General features: G+C 36.9%; 1 protein-coding gene across 1 annotated transcript; it reads right to left on the minus strand.

Annotated features, from left to right (window-relative positions):
* Window positions 1–463: 463 nt before the first annotated feature.
* LOC127792557 (small ubiquitin-related modifier 1-like) lies at window positions 464–13,443 on the minus strand. Its single transcript, XM_052323086.1, has 3 exons — window positions 13,196–13,443; window positions 967–1,116; window positions 464–766 (listed from the first exon to the last, which is right to left on the minus strand). Exons 1-3 carry the CDS (start codon window positions 13,286–13,288, stop codon window positions 701–703), a joined length of 309 nt encoding a protein of 102 aa, XP_052179046.1. The 5' UTR covers window positions 13,289–13,443; the 3' UTR covers window positions 464–700.
* Window positions 13,444–17,067: the final 3,624 nt, after the last annotated feature.

Consider the following 17,067-nt stretch of genomic DNA (forward strand, 5'->3'; position numbering starts at 1 on the left):
TGGGAGATTGCTTTTGAAAATCAAATCTTCCAATGCAGAAAAATTGTACCTATATAGAAATTCACTATACACATACGAATTATGATTTTATATTATAATACATATTTTTAAGTTTTAACATTAAATTAATTTTCTTGTGATGTTAAAAAATCCAACACCACCAAGCACCAGAGTTAACCACCACCGGGTGACCAAGAGCTAACTCCAAATAACCATAACCAAGCTAAAATTTGAAACATCTAGGCTCGGTAACCAGGGCATAAAGCTATCCAAAGGGAGCTAAATAAGTTAGCTTTTACCTTGATAGAAGGTGGAAAGGTGACTTGGAATTCGGCCCAACTAATTCTAGCAAACCCACACAAACCATCCCATCCACATACACTAGTAAAACTCAAACCAAACGGATGGCAGGCATGACCAGAATGGAAAGAACACAGAAGCATGTCACACTCTACCATCAGAATATGATAATATTCTTAAAGTCTTGCCATTCACCAAGTCCAGAAGTCTGATTTAAGTAGAGCAATAAAGCTCCACGGACCTAAAGCTTCTACCGCTTCTACCAACCAAGACCCATTACAAGTTTGTCACAAACTCCATACAAATGCATAATTTTCCTATTCATTAGATGTCTACATAGCTAACATCCAAAACCAACTTCAAAGTACAGAAATTTTTACAGAAGGAGCCTGGGTATTTTTCAGACAGCAGAGCCACCAGTTTGGTGCAACATTGCATCAATCTCATCGCCATCCTCCATCTCCAGCTGAGCAAACGAGAAAATAAAAAATAAGTTATGAGAAATAGACAAAGCTAAACATCACAAAGGGACCAAGGCCAGAATGACAGCGCAGGCACGGCGATAGCAAAGCCATGGTCAGAAAGGGAATCGGTCAGTGCTTGAGAATTTGGGCATGGGGCGTGGATTTGTATTTTGTGTGATAGCTTAGAGAGAGAGAGAGAGACCTCTTCAGGAGTCTGCTCTGCTCGGAGACGTCGGCCATCAAACAAGAAAGCAATTGAGTTGAACTCCACAGACTGGCGGTCACAGTAGGCATTCATAAGTTTTTTCAGTTGGGTGCTTCTTTTGATCCTAAAGAAGACTTCGCTGCCATCCTATAAAACATTCATGGTCAAATTGTGGTCCAAAGAAACAAAAATAGAGCAAGAGACACGCACACGCACAAAATACCCCATATTTGTTCCATGCTATTGAGACTAACTGGTTTACAGGCTGACAGATCATGGAAAACCATTTGGACCACCAAAGAGATTGCATTCCAAAATATTTCTTCACAGAAACAGGGGGAGAAAAATTGAACAACAGCAGGACACCATGAAAATTCACATACACCACACTGTACTCACTCCTGAGCAAATTTTTACAGAAATTGGATCGATTCAACATGTATTCTCCATTCAATCCTCCACTCTCTCATGTGGAGGGGAAATAATATGTTCTGTATCTTGGTTTCATATCAACCATAAAATGGCAAGCCCAAAACTTTTTTCAGCCTACTATAATCCTTCCATACGTGAAACAACCAAAGCATCAGATTTAAGGTGTGGTAAGGAACTTTTTTTTGAGCCTAATAAAATCCTACCATATGTGAAACAACCAAAGCATCAGAGTTAATGAGGTATGAAAAAAACAAAACAGTTGCCCATGATTTGGAGAACATGACCAATTTCACTGCATGCTGCACTCAGGTTGGGGCCAACTGAACTGGGATATACGCACAGGTTTGGGATTTAGCCAAATCAAATCATAAAAAGGAAGCAAATCTGGCCAATGTCCTCATCTTCTCAGTCACAGCAAGGGGTCAGTACTTTTAAACCCAGTAATTACACCATCTCACCAATAAAAATATCCATGCATTTCCTCCTTGCATTGTCACCTTATATCTTTTCCACTATCATCGCCCAAAAAAAATGCATTCCCCCCCCCCCCCCCCCCCCCCCGGCCCCTGTCAGCTGTTGCAGATTCATGCACCCGCCAAAAAAGCTTTAGCCCCAATGGGTATTCCTAATCTAATCGAACATGGAATTATACTTTGACCAAATTTATTGAAATGAATGTCAAATTAAAATTATGGCTCCCACAGGTAGATCAAAATTTCAATTGCTCCTGGTCCATGTAATGGAATATAGAAGAGTACGATATAATTTTCCATGACCTCTACCCACAACCTATCCCATTGTAAAGTTGGACTTGCTACCCCTATAGTTTCATCTACAAAACCTTTCCAAATTTTGCCAATATCTCTAACAACTTCCAGCCCCGAAAATTGAGCCAGTGTATCAAAATTTGTAACCCAAAGCACGACATCTTCAAGTGCTGACCAAAAATCCAACAGTCCATGACTGCCAAATTTGAGATTGGATCCAGTTAACCTCCATTGAAAGAAAATATATGTATATATATGAACAAGTAAAAGATTCCATGAATATATTTTACTTTGACACAATAGGAACCTTTATTTCCAAGACATCTAGGCCTTGATATAATCAAAGACTTCAATACACGATCTAAGACTAGAGATAATGGAACCTTCACCACAAAACTCTGAATCTAGGACTTCAAGGGTAAGCCAACCACAAAACCAATCCTGTTAAGAAACTCTAGTGGCTGAAAAATGCTTATTTGGATCTTTTAAAACATAATTCCTCTTAGTAAATACCTGTTAGGCCCAACCTCCTCTCAGATCTGAAATGAAGATGAAATTGTGCCTACCATTTATCACGCCAAAGATGGCCAAATATCTAAACCCCCTTTTTCACAAGGCGACAGCTTTGATGTACCCCCTTCTCAATCTCTCTCAGGTCCCTAAGGCTTTATTTGGGAGAGGGTTGGCAATGGAATGTAAAATATATTCTTTTTGTTTGAGAGAGTATGGGACAGAATGTAACATAAATGTTGTCAACACAAAATTCAGGAATATTTAGTTCTCAAAAATGAATCCCAGTTTTCTATCTCCAATTTTCTATAAAATATCTAACTTCTAATTTTTCATAGAAAATTGAAAAATGCATTCAAATGTTACAAGTACAGAAAAGTAATTTGCAATCTACCAAATGGGAATATATATTTGGCGGGGATTTTGTATTAGAAGAAGAGACAGACATGATTTAAAGAAATATTTTTGTGGAGAATCACATTTTTCAAATCTCCTAGTAAGGGAAATTTGAAAAACTCCTTTCCAAGTTCATTCAATTTTAGGGGACCATGTTATTCAAATCTCCATTTTTATTTAATTTTTTTTTGTATTTGAACAAGTTTTCTAATTTTTCATTTTCTATGAGTAATTTTCCACAAAACCTGGAAATGTTTTCCACAACTAAACAGCTTTAAGTTCTCCATCCATTTTCCTCTAAGTCAGGTGAGACTACAAAATCTGGTTTTGAACGAGAATATGTGGGAAGTATTTTTATCTATTTCAATTCCATTACTATTGGAGAAGAATTCATAACACACACAAAACAAATGCACACAATCGTCTCTCCCAAATGACGAGAATCTTCTTCCATCCATTTTCATTCCATCCCCCTCTCACAAAAACACTAAAACCTCCAATAGCAAGAAGAAATCTAGGTCAAAATGTTACCAGCCTTTAACACTGCATTCATAATCAATAATAAGAATCTCTAAAAACCCCTGCCCCTCTCCACAACAATAATAGCAACACCCCACACCCCCCCCCCCCCCCAAAAAAAAAAAAAAAACACTCTTATATCCACTAAATAAAATGTCTTCCGATTCGGAACAAAATCTCCAGGATCTTCCGTTTTCTCATAAGCAACTTCCAACTTCTCTCTCCAAAGTAGGTCCTCCTCAATTACTGTGTAGTGTGTACATAAGAGAGAACGAGTACGAATGTCATTTTGTTAGTCAAACTAACCTCCCTTCCCAAAACACAGCTTTAAAGCTAAAAACTACCCACTGCCATCGCCAGCCACACACTCTCCTCATCTCTGCCACACAGAGAAACACACTTCAAACAATCTTCACCCCAAATTGGAGGTACTGTGGCCTTCTAATAAAATACAATCAGATGATATTTTGCAAACTATAAATTATTTAGTTATTGTACACATTTTTCTGACATTTCCATTTTGATCAAAACTCCCTGATCGGGCTAATGTATATCCCTTTAGAAAACAAATTTAACCACCAAAAGAATAAATACAAAAAATGGGGCACCAGTACACATATGTACTACTTTTGCTTTTGTCAAGAGCCAAACGGTTGGCAAATGGATTAAATTGAACCAGACTATTGAAAAGGCCATTTCAGGTAACCATAGTCCATAGTTCAAGATGTCCAATCTTTATGCACAGTTCAAAACTCTAGTGCTTGGTTCTTACCAGGACACAACCATTGAGATTTCAATATATATGGATATATCATACAAATTAATTGATGTAAGTCAAATTTCAAAGATTTTGTCTGTGATTCTAGTTAGAAAATTGATGGTCAGTGTCAGCCCTCAGATTATGGGCTGGACAATTGAGGGAATTCCGATTGAATTCAGAGAAAGAAATGAATGTAGGAAGATAGATAGAATGAGGGAGGGAAAAAGAGATGAATGAGAGGGAATGAAAGAACCAGAGAGAGAGAGAGAAATGAGAGAAAGACTTTTGAATTATTCTCCAATCCGCTTTCTCATACTGCTATAGGTTTCTTATAGAGCCTCCAACAATCATAATAACATTCCAACAATATAATAGCTAACTAACATAACAACCAAAATAGTAAGCTAATTCCCTAACTCCTTAAGTCTTAATAGCAACTAACGGCACATACAAGTAGTTATTAATGACCATGTACTGATTCACCCCTAGGGTCATGACAATCCCTACCCCTTCAAACAATTCTTGTCCCCAAGAATTGACAACAAAGGCTATGGTTCAACCAATCCCTACCCCTTCAATGCTTGCTGCCTCCTGTTCTTCTTACCGTTTTGCTTTTCCCTTTTGAGTAGTAGAAGTGTAGCAGTGTCCGTCGCTGGCTGTTCCGCTGCTACTTCAGCCTTTCCTTCAAACATTTTTGTCTGTATAGAATGCAGCTGTGATTCCTTTCCGATGATCACCCTGCACTCACCTATTTCCTCATGAGAAACATCTTCTTCTTCTTCCTTTTCCCCATCATAACCTTCCATATTCATCAGCTGCCTCTTACATTAATGGTCGGGGTTATATTTGTCTCCACACCTAAAACATAGCCCTAGTTGTAACACCCCACTTTCTCGGGCGTGTTATAAATTAGAACAATTCTGGTATAATAAAATTTTTCTTCAATACTACTAAAAACTAAACCACATAATTGCTCTTATTCATCCCAAAATTTCCATACATTTATCTCAAAAGAGAATCATCATTAAATACGGAATCTAGAATCGAACTTAATATCTTAACATTAATCATAAATCAATTCTTACATCCTCATTAACCATAAATAAGGTTATACATCATCATTCTTCAAAACGTTTAGAATTCGAAATAGCAGAACTTAAATACATGAGCTACATATCATACATTCAATTCATCATGCACTTTGTTAAGTGCTATTTCATGCCTCATTCATCCTTGTTTCTGCTATAATCTCCATCTGGAACTTTTGAATATTCCAGAGACAAAACCCAAGTTAGATGATGAATCATCTAAATAAGGGAACAATAAAAATATCTCGTGTATAGATGCAATTATGCAAAATATTTTATTCCTTATCTTAGTTTGATTCGACCACACCCAACTGTTGCTCCCCATTTTTACAGCCTCCTTACCAGACCGAGGTGTATGGGTGCACATTTGGTAGAGCAACGGTGCCAGTCCATAATCCCAAAACCTTATACGATGGATGATCAATAATGTCATCGTGAACATATGCACATTTCATCATCAATACATGTAAATGCAACCTACATGACATATTCATATCAAGACAACATGATAAAATTATTTACATAAAATCGGCTTTGGGGCAAAACCACTTACCTTTAGCATGAAATTTGGAATATATCAAAAAACACGCATCGCCTCGATTTGCGTGCTAACCTCAAAAATAAGCAAATCGTCAAGATCCTTTGGCCAAATCACTTCCTAGCCAATCATTTCTAAGGAAAATCAATAATCTAATTTTTTCATATTTTTTTTATTTTTCATAGTCCTAAATTCTTCCAAAATTCAAAATAAATACCAAATCAAGTAATTTCTTCCATTTTTCTTCATCAAAATTCCTAAAATAACATTTCTAATCTCAAGAAACCTCTTCCTATTTTTTTTCTAATTAAGTTTCCTTTCAAAAATTCAAAATAATTATTTCCTCATGAAATTTCCCACATAAAAGTAAAATATTCATTTTTCCTATATTTTTGGACATTTTTCCAGAATTTTATCCCTCTTATTCCTAATTTTACTCTATTTTATTTTATTTTCAACATTTAAAAATAATAAAAATTACCTCCGGTAGTCTTCTCCGGCACGAGCACACCAGAAAATCAAACGGCCTATACTAGAAGATGACCACCTTGAATCAATCACCCTAGTCAAATTTGAGCTTGAAACAACACTCCGAAGACCTACCCCTGGGCAAATATCAATCCGGCTCTGGCGAGATTCGATTTTTCCAACGAAACTCCGATCACCCCTCAAATGAACTCCAAAATTCCTCAAAATTTTCAAAAATGACCCTCGCCTCATAGGCAACAAAATTTGCTATATGTCCTAAATCTCAAAATTTCATTCTCGAAATTAGCACCTGATTGATCAAATAACTAGGAAATGACATACCTTACAACCTTATTTTAAATAATCCTATTATAGTTCTTCATAGGAGATCACGTATCCCAAGGAAAATTACACCGACTATAATCCTCTTTTAATCACAAGATCTTTGGCACGCATATCCTACCCGACACTTGAGAATGCCATCGCGCATCTCAAAAATCAGCACCCTTGGTTCGACCATGCTGCTCATCAATCCTTAGACAAGTACACTTGTCAACCATGCATGCCTCTCGATTTTAACCTTTAAAGCCTAAAACCACATATTCTGGTCTTTGCACCACGAGTCTCAACCCGAGCTTCTATCCAAGCCAGTACACACATCATCAAAATGAGCCCACAGCTCTCATATCCACATTATCAATTTTTAATTTTGCTTTTCACTACGCTATCCAATCAATATCCATATCACTTCTCTAAAGGACACCGGAGCTTGGCCTAAAGCAAGTTATGGCCGACAAAAGCGATTAAAATTATCAAAAATCGACCGAAAATAGCCAATTTTTTACCCATTGTAAATAGACTTTTGGGGCTACTTTCAATGCGTTTTGGATCGATCTAGGGCACAAGATGATCCTAGTGGCATTGGGTTATGCGAGGTTAGTTGTTTTATGATTCGAATTTGTGTATAAATAGAGATCCAAAGTATTCAAAAATTTCAGAATCTTAAGTTTCAAATCGACCAAGTTTTTGAACAAATTGAAGTACCAAACCATAGGGCTTTTGTTGCCCATGAGGTGAGGGTCATTTCTGAAAATTTTGAGAAATTTTAGAGTTCATTTGAGGGGTGATCAGAGCTTCACCGGAAAAATCGAATCTTGCTGAAGCCGAATTAATTTTTGCCCAGAGGTAGATCTTCGGAGTGTTGTTTCAACCTCAAATTTGGCTAGGTGATCAACTCAAGGTGGTCATCTTCTAGTATAGGCCGTTTGATTTTCTGGTGTGCTGATACCGGAGAAGACAACCAGAGGTAATTTTTATTATTTTTATTATTTTTAAATACTCAAAATAAAGAAAAATAGAGTAAAAATATGAATAAGAGGGATAAAATTCTGGAAAAATATCCAAATATACAGGAAAAAATAATAGTTTACTTTTATGAATTTTTATTTGGAAAATTTCATGAGCAAATAATTATTTTGAATTTTTTAAAGCAAACTTAACTAGAAAAAAATAGGAAGAGGTTTTCGAAAATTTGCAGAAAATTTCTGGAGATTAGAAATGTTATTTTAGGAATTTTGATGAAGAAAAATTGAAGAAATTACTTGATTCGGTATTTATTTTGAATTTTGGAAGAATTTAGGACTATAAAAAATAGAAAAAAAATAAGAAAAAGTCTGAAAAAATTATATTATTTATTTTCCTTGGAAATGATTGTCTAAGTGATTTGGCCAAAGGATCTTAACGATTTGCGTTTTTTCGATATTGGCACGCAAATCGAGGCGATACGCACTTTTTGAGATATTTCGAACTTCAGGCTAAAGGTAAGTGGTTCTACCCAAAACCTGATTTTATGTAAATGATTTTATCATTTTGTCATGTCTTGACGTGAATATGTCGTGTAGGTTGCATTTACATATATTAATGATAAAATGTGCATATGTTTACGATGACATTATTGATCATGCATCGCATAAGGGTTTGGGGTTATAGACTGACACCGCTGCTCTACCAAGGGTGTACCCATACACCTCAGCCTCGTAAGGAGACTGTAAAAATGGGGAGCGACAGTTGGGTGTGATCGACTCAAACTAAGATAAGGAATAAAACATTTTGCATAATTGCATCCATGCACAAGATATGTTTATTGTTCCCTTACTTAGATGATTCATCATCTAACTTAGACTTTGTCCCTGGAATATTCAAACGTTCTAAATGGAAATTGTAGCAAAAACAATGATGAATGAAGCATGTAATAGCACTTAGCAAAATGCATGATGAATTGAATGTATATTATTTAGCCCATATATTTATGTTCTGCTATTTCGAATTCTGAACGTTTTGAGAAATAATGATGTATAACCTTACTTATAGTTAACGAGGATATAAGAATTGATTTATGATTAATGTTAAGATATTAGGTTCGATTCTAGCTTCCGCATTTAATATTTATGATGATTCTCTTTCGAGATAAATGTATGAAAATTTTGGAATGGATAAGAACAATTATGTGGTTTAGTTTTTAGTAGTATTGAAAAAAAATATTATTATCCCAAAAATGTCTTAATTTATAACACGTCTGAGAAAGTGGGGTGTTACACTAGTTGTCTTCTCTACTCCATCAAATTACCCTTCGTGCCATTATTACAAGACTGTGCTTTGGCTGCCTCTTGATTATGCCTTGCAAGCAAAAGCCTAGAGTTACCACCTCCGTACTACTCGGCCGATAAACTTGGCTAGTAGGGAACATTATGCTTCTTGTAAAAGGCCTCTAAGGTCATTTCTTACGGCCTAGCTTTTTCTGCAGTTTGCCTCACAGACGAGGGTGTCGCCGCAACTCCTCCTTCAATCCACTAATAAAACTGGATACCAAGTATTGTTCAGTAAGCCCTAGCTGCACAATACGTACTATGGATCTCAACTCCTCGAATTGGGTTTGGTACTCCATTACAGTCCCTTCCTGCTTCAGCTTGCTAAATTCTTCTACAATATCTACCATATTCTTCTCCTCAAACCGCTCAAATAGCCCTTCTAAAAAATCTGTACAATCCCCTTGCAGCCCTTCATCTTGGACCCACCCCTAGTACCAAGAATCTGCTACTTCTTTCAAATAGGTTGCCGCTAGAGTCACTTTTTGATCCTTGGGAGTCTAGTAGAGTTGACAAAATCGTTCACACCGCCTTAGCCACCACCTTGGGCTTTTTCCCTCGAACAGGGGTATCTTCAGCTTTGGCATGGGTGCACAGCCGTGCGCCACCAGTTGCACATTCCTTCCCAAATTTTCTCAAACTAACTGCTGCTCTGCCTCCTCCAAAACTCCTTTCAACCCCGATCGATTGCCCTGATGCGGCAAGATCGGCTCCGACTCCTGCCTTGGTGGAAATTCCGATGGCAATCGGAACTGGGGCAAAGAAGCCAACATATTTAACATACTGTTGATCCTCTGCCCTTGTTGTTCCACAGTTTCTTGGCACCTTTGGACAAATTCTTGGCATCTTTCGACTGTTTCTTGTTGCTTTTCCGATGCTGCTTGCATGACTTCCTTCCACTCGACCAATTCTTCCCTCATTTGGCGCATGGTGTGACGCCCCGAACCCACTATCGGGTGCCACCATAACCTACATTACAACCCCAGCCTGCCCGAAGGACGGTTATGCCCCTACCAAGATAAAACTTTAAAATAATATGGGTGCCCTGGGTGGGGTCCAGGCTTCGCCGCCTTCAGCCGGACGAGAGCTCGGGAGTAAATTGCAAGGGCAACAGAAACTCACCCGAGCCTCGTGCCTGATTAGGCCCTTGGAGCATAAATCCAATTTCGAACAAATATCACAAGCCCAATAAATTACTTCAACCACCAAACATAATTAAACATATCTCAATTTTCGACCGTAGCCGACAGGTACAAGTTCCCTACCCTACCGGGTTTACTCAAAGTGGGAACCTTAACTTGGTTCCAGTTTACTTCAAATTAAGCCATATCCGACACTCATAATTAACACACAATAGTTATATTACATATTAACATTTGGGGTTAACCCACACCCCCACGATTAACAGTCGCTGCCAACTGGCGGCTCATCTACCAGCACCGCCTTTCCTTTCTCGGATCCCGAGTCATCTGTTGGGTTAGTGGAAAAATATAGGGGTGAGTCCCGGGGACTCAGTAAGGGTAATATGAGTTGTAGTAAATTAAAATACATGGCAATTATAGCATAATGTGAAGTGCATCATGCATGCTGGCCTGTCCACCTCACCCTAAACCGGATTTTGGTGGCCCCACTGATTTCATTTAAGACCCCATCTTGAGACTTACACGGCCCAAATCTACAGCCCCATGCCTAAACACTTCTCCCAGAGTCTAATACAAGTCGTGCCAAAATAAATTTACACGCAAACCATATTGAACCTTACCATGCGTTAATCTCGTGTTGGGCGTTGGTTTCATGTTCCAATTTCCTATACAATCGTAAAATAAAAATAATTTAATTAAACGTGCAATTTTAATTATCGCCGATACAACGCTAATTAATTTAACTAAACATGCGACTGATTCATAAATAGCACTATTAAATAAATTTAACACATTTTTATACCTCACGTACACACACGAGCAGAGTTTCGGCGCGTTAAAAATTACAGAGCATTTCAGCAGTGAAATCACTGCTATTTATAAGCGCCAGGAGGGAGCAATTCGGCCAAGGGAAGAAAAATTGGGCGGCCAAGGGTCTCCGGCATGCTGCCACGTGGTAGCAAGGGAGAAGGGGTGGGTGGCGCATGGCCACCCACGCAGCATGGCCAGGGGCGCACGCCTGGCGCCCTGGCTGCGTGGCTGCGCACGACCTTGCCGCGCGCATGGGCGCATGCATGGGCGCTGCCTGGCGCCCAGCTGTTACACATGGCCTCTTGGGTGTGATTCATGCCAAACTCCATGGTTTCCAACCTCACCTCCAGTTGCCTCAAGCGTGTTCCTTCAACCATCGCTTCTTGCTCCTCAATCACATTGCGCCTCGCAATTGTTGGCTTTTCTGCACCAGAGCAGCAATTAACTTTTGTTGTCGTGTCGCCATTTCCACCGTCGGACCAACCGGCCCTGCTTCCTCTTCCCTTACTTGCTGAAACAACAGTTGTGGGCCGCAAATTTCAAAATTCACTGCTGTGAGACTTCCTCTTGCATCGCTTTCTATTTCCAACACTCAAGATCATTCGGCTTTGCTCGAGTCTCCTTACCCAATCACCGACCCTCCTGAAATTGGCAGAATCTTGAATCTGCCAGCTTTGTAATTTCCTTAATCACCAGAATTCACTGCTTCTTGATTCACCACCTGTGACTCGTTCAATTTGGCACCCAAGAACGTCCGACCTTGCTTGCACGCGCTTTCCTGCGACTTCAATTCCAAGCCATCGTCCGCAAAATTGGTCACTTTCGACACTGTTGATTTTGTGTCTGATCAAACCCACAATGCCCAAATTGAAAAATTCACAGCCAAGGATTGCGTGGCTCTAATACCACTTGTCAAGCCCTTATATTCTGGACTGGACAATTGAGGGAATTCCTATTGAATTCTGAAAAAGAAATGAATGTAGGAAGATAGATAGAATGAGAGAGGGAAAAGAGATGAATGAGAAGGAATGAAAGAGAGAACGAGAAAGAGAGAGAGAGAGAAATGAGAGAAAGACTTTTGTATTATTCTCCAATCCCCTTTCTCATACTGCTGTAGGTCTCTTATAGAACCTCCAACAATCATAATAGCATTCCAACAATATAACAACTAACTAACATAACAGCCAAAATAGTAAGCTAATTCCCTAACCACTTAAGTCTTAACCCACATCTAGTTAGCAACTAAGGGCACATACAAGTAGTTATTAACAACCATTTACTGATTCACCCCTAGAGTCATGACAGTCAGCAAAGAAAACAGTCCATTTTGAAAAGGATTTTGACTTACTACTCAAAAAAGGTGAAATCAATAAGATTTCATTGATATTTCAATGTAAATACAAATATCTATTCCGGTTTGGACAGCTACATGCAGAACTGAGTATGTTTCCCACAAGAACATAACCAGACAATAGGAAAGTTATTATCCATGATAAATTAATTACAACAAATGATCAAAATGAAATACTGGAAAATACCATCAGTGTAAAGGTTCAGGAAATTAAGTATCATCCCCAGATGATAACTAAATAATAGAAAATTTAATGTACACCAATATCCATGATAACTAATTATTATAACATATGATCAAAAAGCAATACTGGAAAATGCCATCAATTTAAAGGAAAAGCAAATATCCTCTAACACAACAGAAATGAAAACGCCCAACAAGCTAGAAGCCCGGAGCACTAATAACCATCAAGTGACAAACAACTACACTAATGGAGTAGCCAGAATTGGTATAAAAAAACAAAACTCGATAAGCTACGACTGACTAACACCGCCACCAAGAAGCCCTAAAACGAAATGTTATTCTGTGACAAGAACCATGATTTATCTACGAAAATAAAACAACTTCCACATATAATTTTCTCTCGTGTTCTTACACCATCGGGAAAAAAGAAGCAAGGGCTAATCGATCGCGTTAGAGAAAAAACATCGTCAACAAACCCTAATAACAGAGGAAGATAGAATAAGCGATTGTGCTAAAGCAAATTAAGAAAAACAAAAACAAAAAGCTTGCATTCAAGTCAATAAACCCTAATAACAGACCAAAATGAACTACAAGATTGCATGAACAGAAACGCATACCTGACCCTTGACCTTCAGATTGATGTGAGCGGAAGCCTGGTCGCCAGGCTTCTTGTCGTCCTCGGCCGGTGGCTGGTTCGTCGCTCCCGACATCTTCTCCCCTCTCGCTCTCGAAATCTTCTTATCAGATGTGAATAGTGGAAACCGATCCGACGATTCTGCTTATATGAGACACAGAAAGCGGCTGCAAAGCCCGAGAGGCTTGCGTCGTTTTTTTCGTACCCTCTGCTACCGTTTCCCTTACTCTTCGGCTTTTTCTCGGCCCTTTTCTCACTAAACAAACGTTGCGTCTTTTCTGTGGGCGTGACAGAAACCAGAGGGCTTCCAATACGGAAAAGATACCAATCGGTTCGTTTGGGCTAACGGCCCAAAAGGCCCAATTTCAATCCAGCCAGATTATAGGCTTATGGGCCTCTTGAAAAACATTATTTTATCTTATTTAGACATAAACATTTTTTAAAAAATACATGCATTTTCAATTGTAAAACTATCAGTTGCTTGCATGTGGGCTAAGTTTCATTTTCAATAGAAAATAATTTTAGTATTTTTTTTTAATAAATAGACTACCACTAAAAAGAAATTGATAACACTGGTGACACCTACTAAAGTGACCTGCTGAAATTTTTGGGCCTCATCTTATCATTTTAATTATGTATAATATGAAAAAGTGTAAAAAAAATATAATTTACTAAGTCACTTAATGAGAGAATTCATTAAATAAACTTTATAATTAGGTGCTTTATCTGATCTAGAATCTATTTTTCTATTTGAATAGAACATTACATTTATTTATCTTAAGAATAACATCCATACAATTATTAGACAAAAAAACGAAATAACTAGTCAAAACATGTGATTTTTCTTGTGTTGATTCAATCTCAACTGTGCCTACCAATAGTTCGCCTAAAGAAAAGTTTTAGATGGTCGTGAAATCTAATATTTTCATAATTATATTTAAAATATGTATTTTATTTTTATATTGAATAATAAATTAAAACCAATAAATGATATGAGAACCAATTTAACACCAAATTTCAAACCCCATAATTAGTTAAATAACTAGGAATGTTAATTAATATAATAATCAATGTACTTGTGATGTTTTATTAATTAATATCATTGTAGTTGTAATATTTTTTATGCTTATTTATTGTATTGTACTTTTAATATTTAAAAAACATAATTAGTTAATTAAATGTTTTAAAATATGACAGTTATCATCAACTAATCATATTATTTAGATGATAAAAATATTAAAATTTTAATAAAAATATTTTAAAATATAATAATTATCATTAACTAATCAAATTATTTTAATGATAACTAATGCAAAAAAAGTAAAACAAAAGTAGTACATAGATGACGCTGCGTCAGCATTTGACGCTAAGTTAAACAAAATTAATATTAAATTAAAAAATTTAAACGTTAATCTAAACTCCAAAAATGATCAAATTTAATTTAATTTAATTTGATTTCAATTTAGGCTTTCATATAATATACAGAATTTGATTGATAATTCGCCAACGGTCATGCGCAAATGTATCGTGAATTACAATTATCATACCACAAATAAGCGGTCAAATCACCAAAGCCTCCAACTTGCACGCTAATTTTCTTACTTTTGTCGTTTCCTCCAACGTTCCAAAACAGAGTGAACGCTGCCTTAATTTTCACCCCTGGGACCCACCCGGGAACCTTTAATAAAAAAATCCCGTAATTTCGTGCTCCTGATGTGGCGCATCGCACCTCCAGCATACTCAATGGACAGTCGGGGATCGATTACGGCTGGATTCGGATGGTGTTAACGCTGGACGCGTGGAGATATCGTAACAGTTGAAGTGCACCGGAGAATGGTAAGCCCGAGAACACCGTACAAGAATTGGAAATGCTCTTACTGGGAAAATAACGGTCCTTTTTTTTTATTTTTATACTAAATAATAAATACGGGTCTTTTTTTCCCTCGTGTGCAGCAACGGAACGGTCGAATTTGGTGGGTCCCGCAAGCAATGGGACCACGTGGAGCCCTGTAGAAACATAGGCCGAACAGGCCCAACTCGGTCCCTTTTAGAGAAAATAAATGTTATTTAGTGTACAAAATAGTTTTATTTTGTAATTGGTTTTGCTAAAGAATATTTTAGAGTATTATTAAACTATATATAATGTATTTTATTTTTAATATTTAATTGTTAAAAATACCTAAAAATACAATATATTTATTATTAATTAATAAAAAATATATTAGACAATTCATATAAACTCCTTTGTTTAGCATATAAGAGTGCATAACTGGATTATTAATATTGAAGGGCTTAAATATCCGATCTATTCCTTCATTACTTTTTCAATACAAAATTATTATTTTGATATTTAAATGTAATATTTATATATTTTATTAATATAAATATATAAAATATTAATAAAAATATCAAAAGTAATTGTTAAAATAACATTTTCCTTTCGAATAAAACCCTTCCCGAGCTACCTTAGTAAACCAGCATGTATTAGTCAACAGTAAAATTGCCACGTGTCGCAGTAATTTTCTTTTAGGGAAATTCTATTTGCAACCAGCTTTTTACTCTTCGCAACCATAATTAAAATAAATTTAACAAATACTCTTCACACCTACTATTATTACTTGTTGCAGCCACCTATATTCCAAAATTACCCTCATATATCTCATACATCGTGTCGTTCCCTTCTCTACAGCCATTCACCGCCATCCGCTTTTCTATAGTCGCGTCTCTTTGCTCTGCGCTTGCTGATAACACTAGTAATTTTTACATGTTTGAACTTGGAGGCTAGAAGGAGAAAGGTTCGATAGGCAAAAGTGGTGGCCGCCTGGGTTTCGGATTGGTCATCGCCATCGAACCGGATGCAGCATGGCCTTCGAACTGGGTTTGGAGGCGACCTACGCCTCCGAAACCTGGATTTCGGAGGCTTGGGCCGCTTCCGAAACCTAGGTTTTGGAAACAGCCCGCGCCTCCGAACTCCAGGTTTCGGAAGCGTTGGCCACCTCCGAACCCTGGAGTTCGGAGACGGCCTATGCTTCCGAACTCTAGGGTTCGGAGGCCTCCAATGCCTCCGAAACTTGAATTTCGGAGGGTTGGGCCACTTCCGAACTCTAGAATTCGAAGGTAGCTCATGCCTCCGAACCCTAGAGTTCGGAGGCGTTGGCTACCTCCGAACTCTGGAGTTCGGAGGTGCTGGGAGCCTCCGAAATCTGGAGTTCGGAGGCTCTCAATTTTTATTTCATATATTATATAATATAATATATTATATATTTTAATTTCTATTTTATATATTATATAATAAAATATATTACAGATTTCAATTTGCATGGACGTTCCATTATTTTAATTTGCAGTTAAGTTAATATAATGCTATAATATGTATATAATACATATATATGTTATGATAATAATACTAATAATAATATTATTATTATTAAAATTACTACCTCCGAACTCTAGAGTTCGGAGGCACTGGGAGCCTCCGAATTCTAGAGTTCGGAGGCTCCTAAAATATATAATATATTATATTATATATTTTTTTACACTTAATTTTTTATTTAAGTATTGTAGTAGAATAATTTAATTTTTAATATAAACAAATATATATTTTTTACTTAATTTTTTTAATCTAATAACGGATTTTCCGAACTCCAGAGTTCGAAAAATCCGTTAGTTCCCCGAACTCCAGGGTTTGGGGAACATATTTTTTATTTTTTTATATTTTTTATTTTATATAATTGTATTAACATATTTTTTATATAACATATTTTATATTAACATTATATTAACATATTTTTTTATACTTAATTTTTTATTTAAGTATTGGATTCGAATAATTTATTTTTTTTAAAAAACAAATAT

This window comes from Diospyros lotus, chromosome 15, assembly GCF_014633365.1.
Source record: "Diospyros lotus cultivar Yz01 chromosome 15, ASM1463336v1, whole genome shotgun sequence".
Taxonomy (NCBI): domain Eukaryota; kingdom Viridiplantae; phylum Streptophyta; class Magnoliopsida; order Ericales; family Ebenaceae; genus Diospyros; species Diospyros lotus.

What these genes read in the sequence shown, in the direction of transcription:
- LOC127792557 (XM_052323086.1), bottom strand. Translation starts at nt 13,288, where the DNA reads ATGTCGGGAGCGACGAACCAGCCACCGGCCGAGGACGACAAGAAGCCT. An exon ending in ATCTGAAGGTCAAGGGTCAG is followed by an intron (nt 1,117 to 13,195) that starts GTATGCGTTTCT and finishes AATGTTTTATAG; the next exon opens with GATGGCAGCGAAGTCTTCTT. An exon ending in CAGAGCAGACTCCTGAAGAG is followed by an intron (nt 767 to 966) that starts GTCTCTCTCTCT and finishes TCGTTTGCTCAG; the next exon opens with CTGGAGATGGAGGATGGCGA.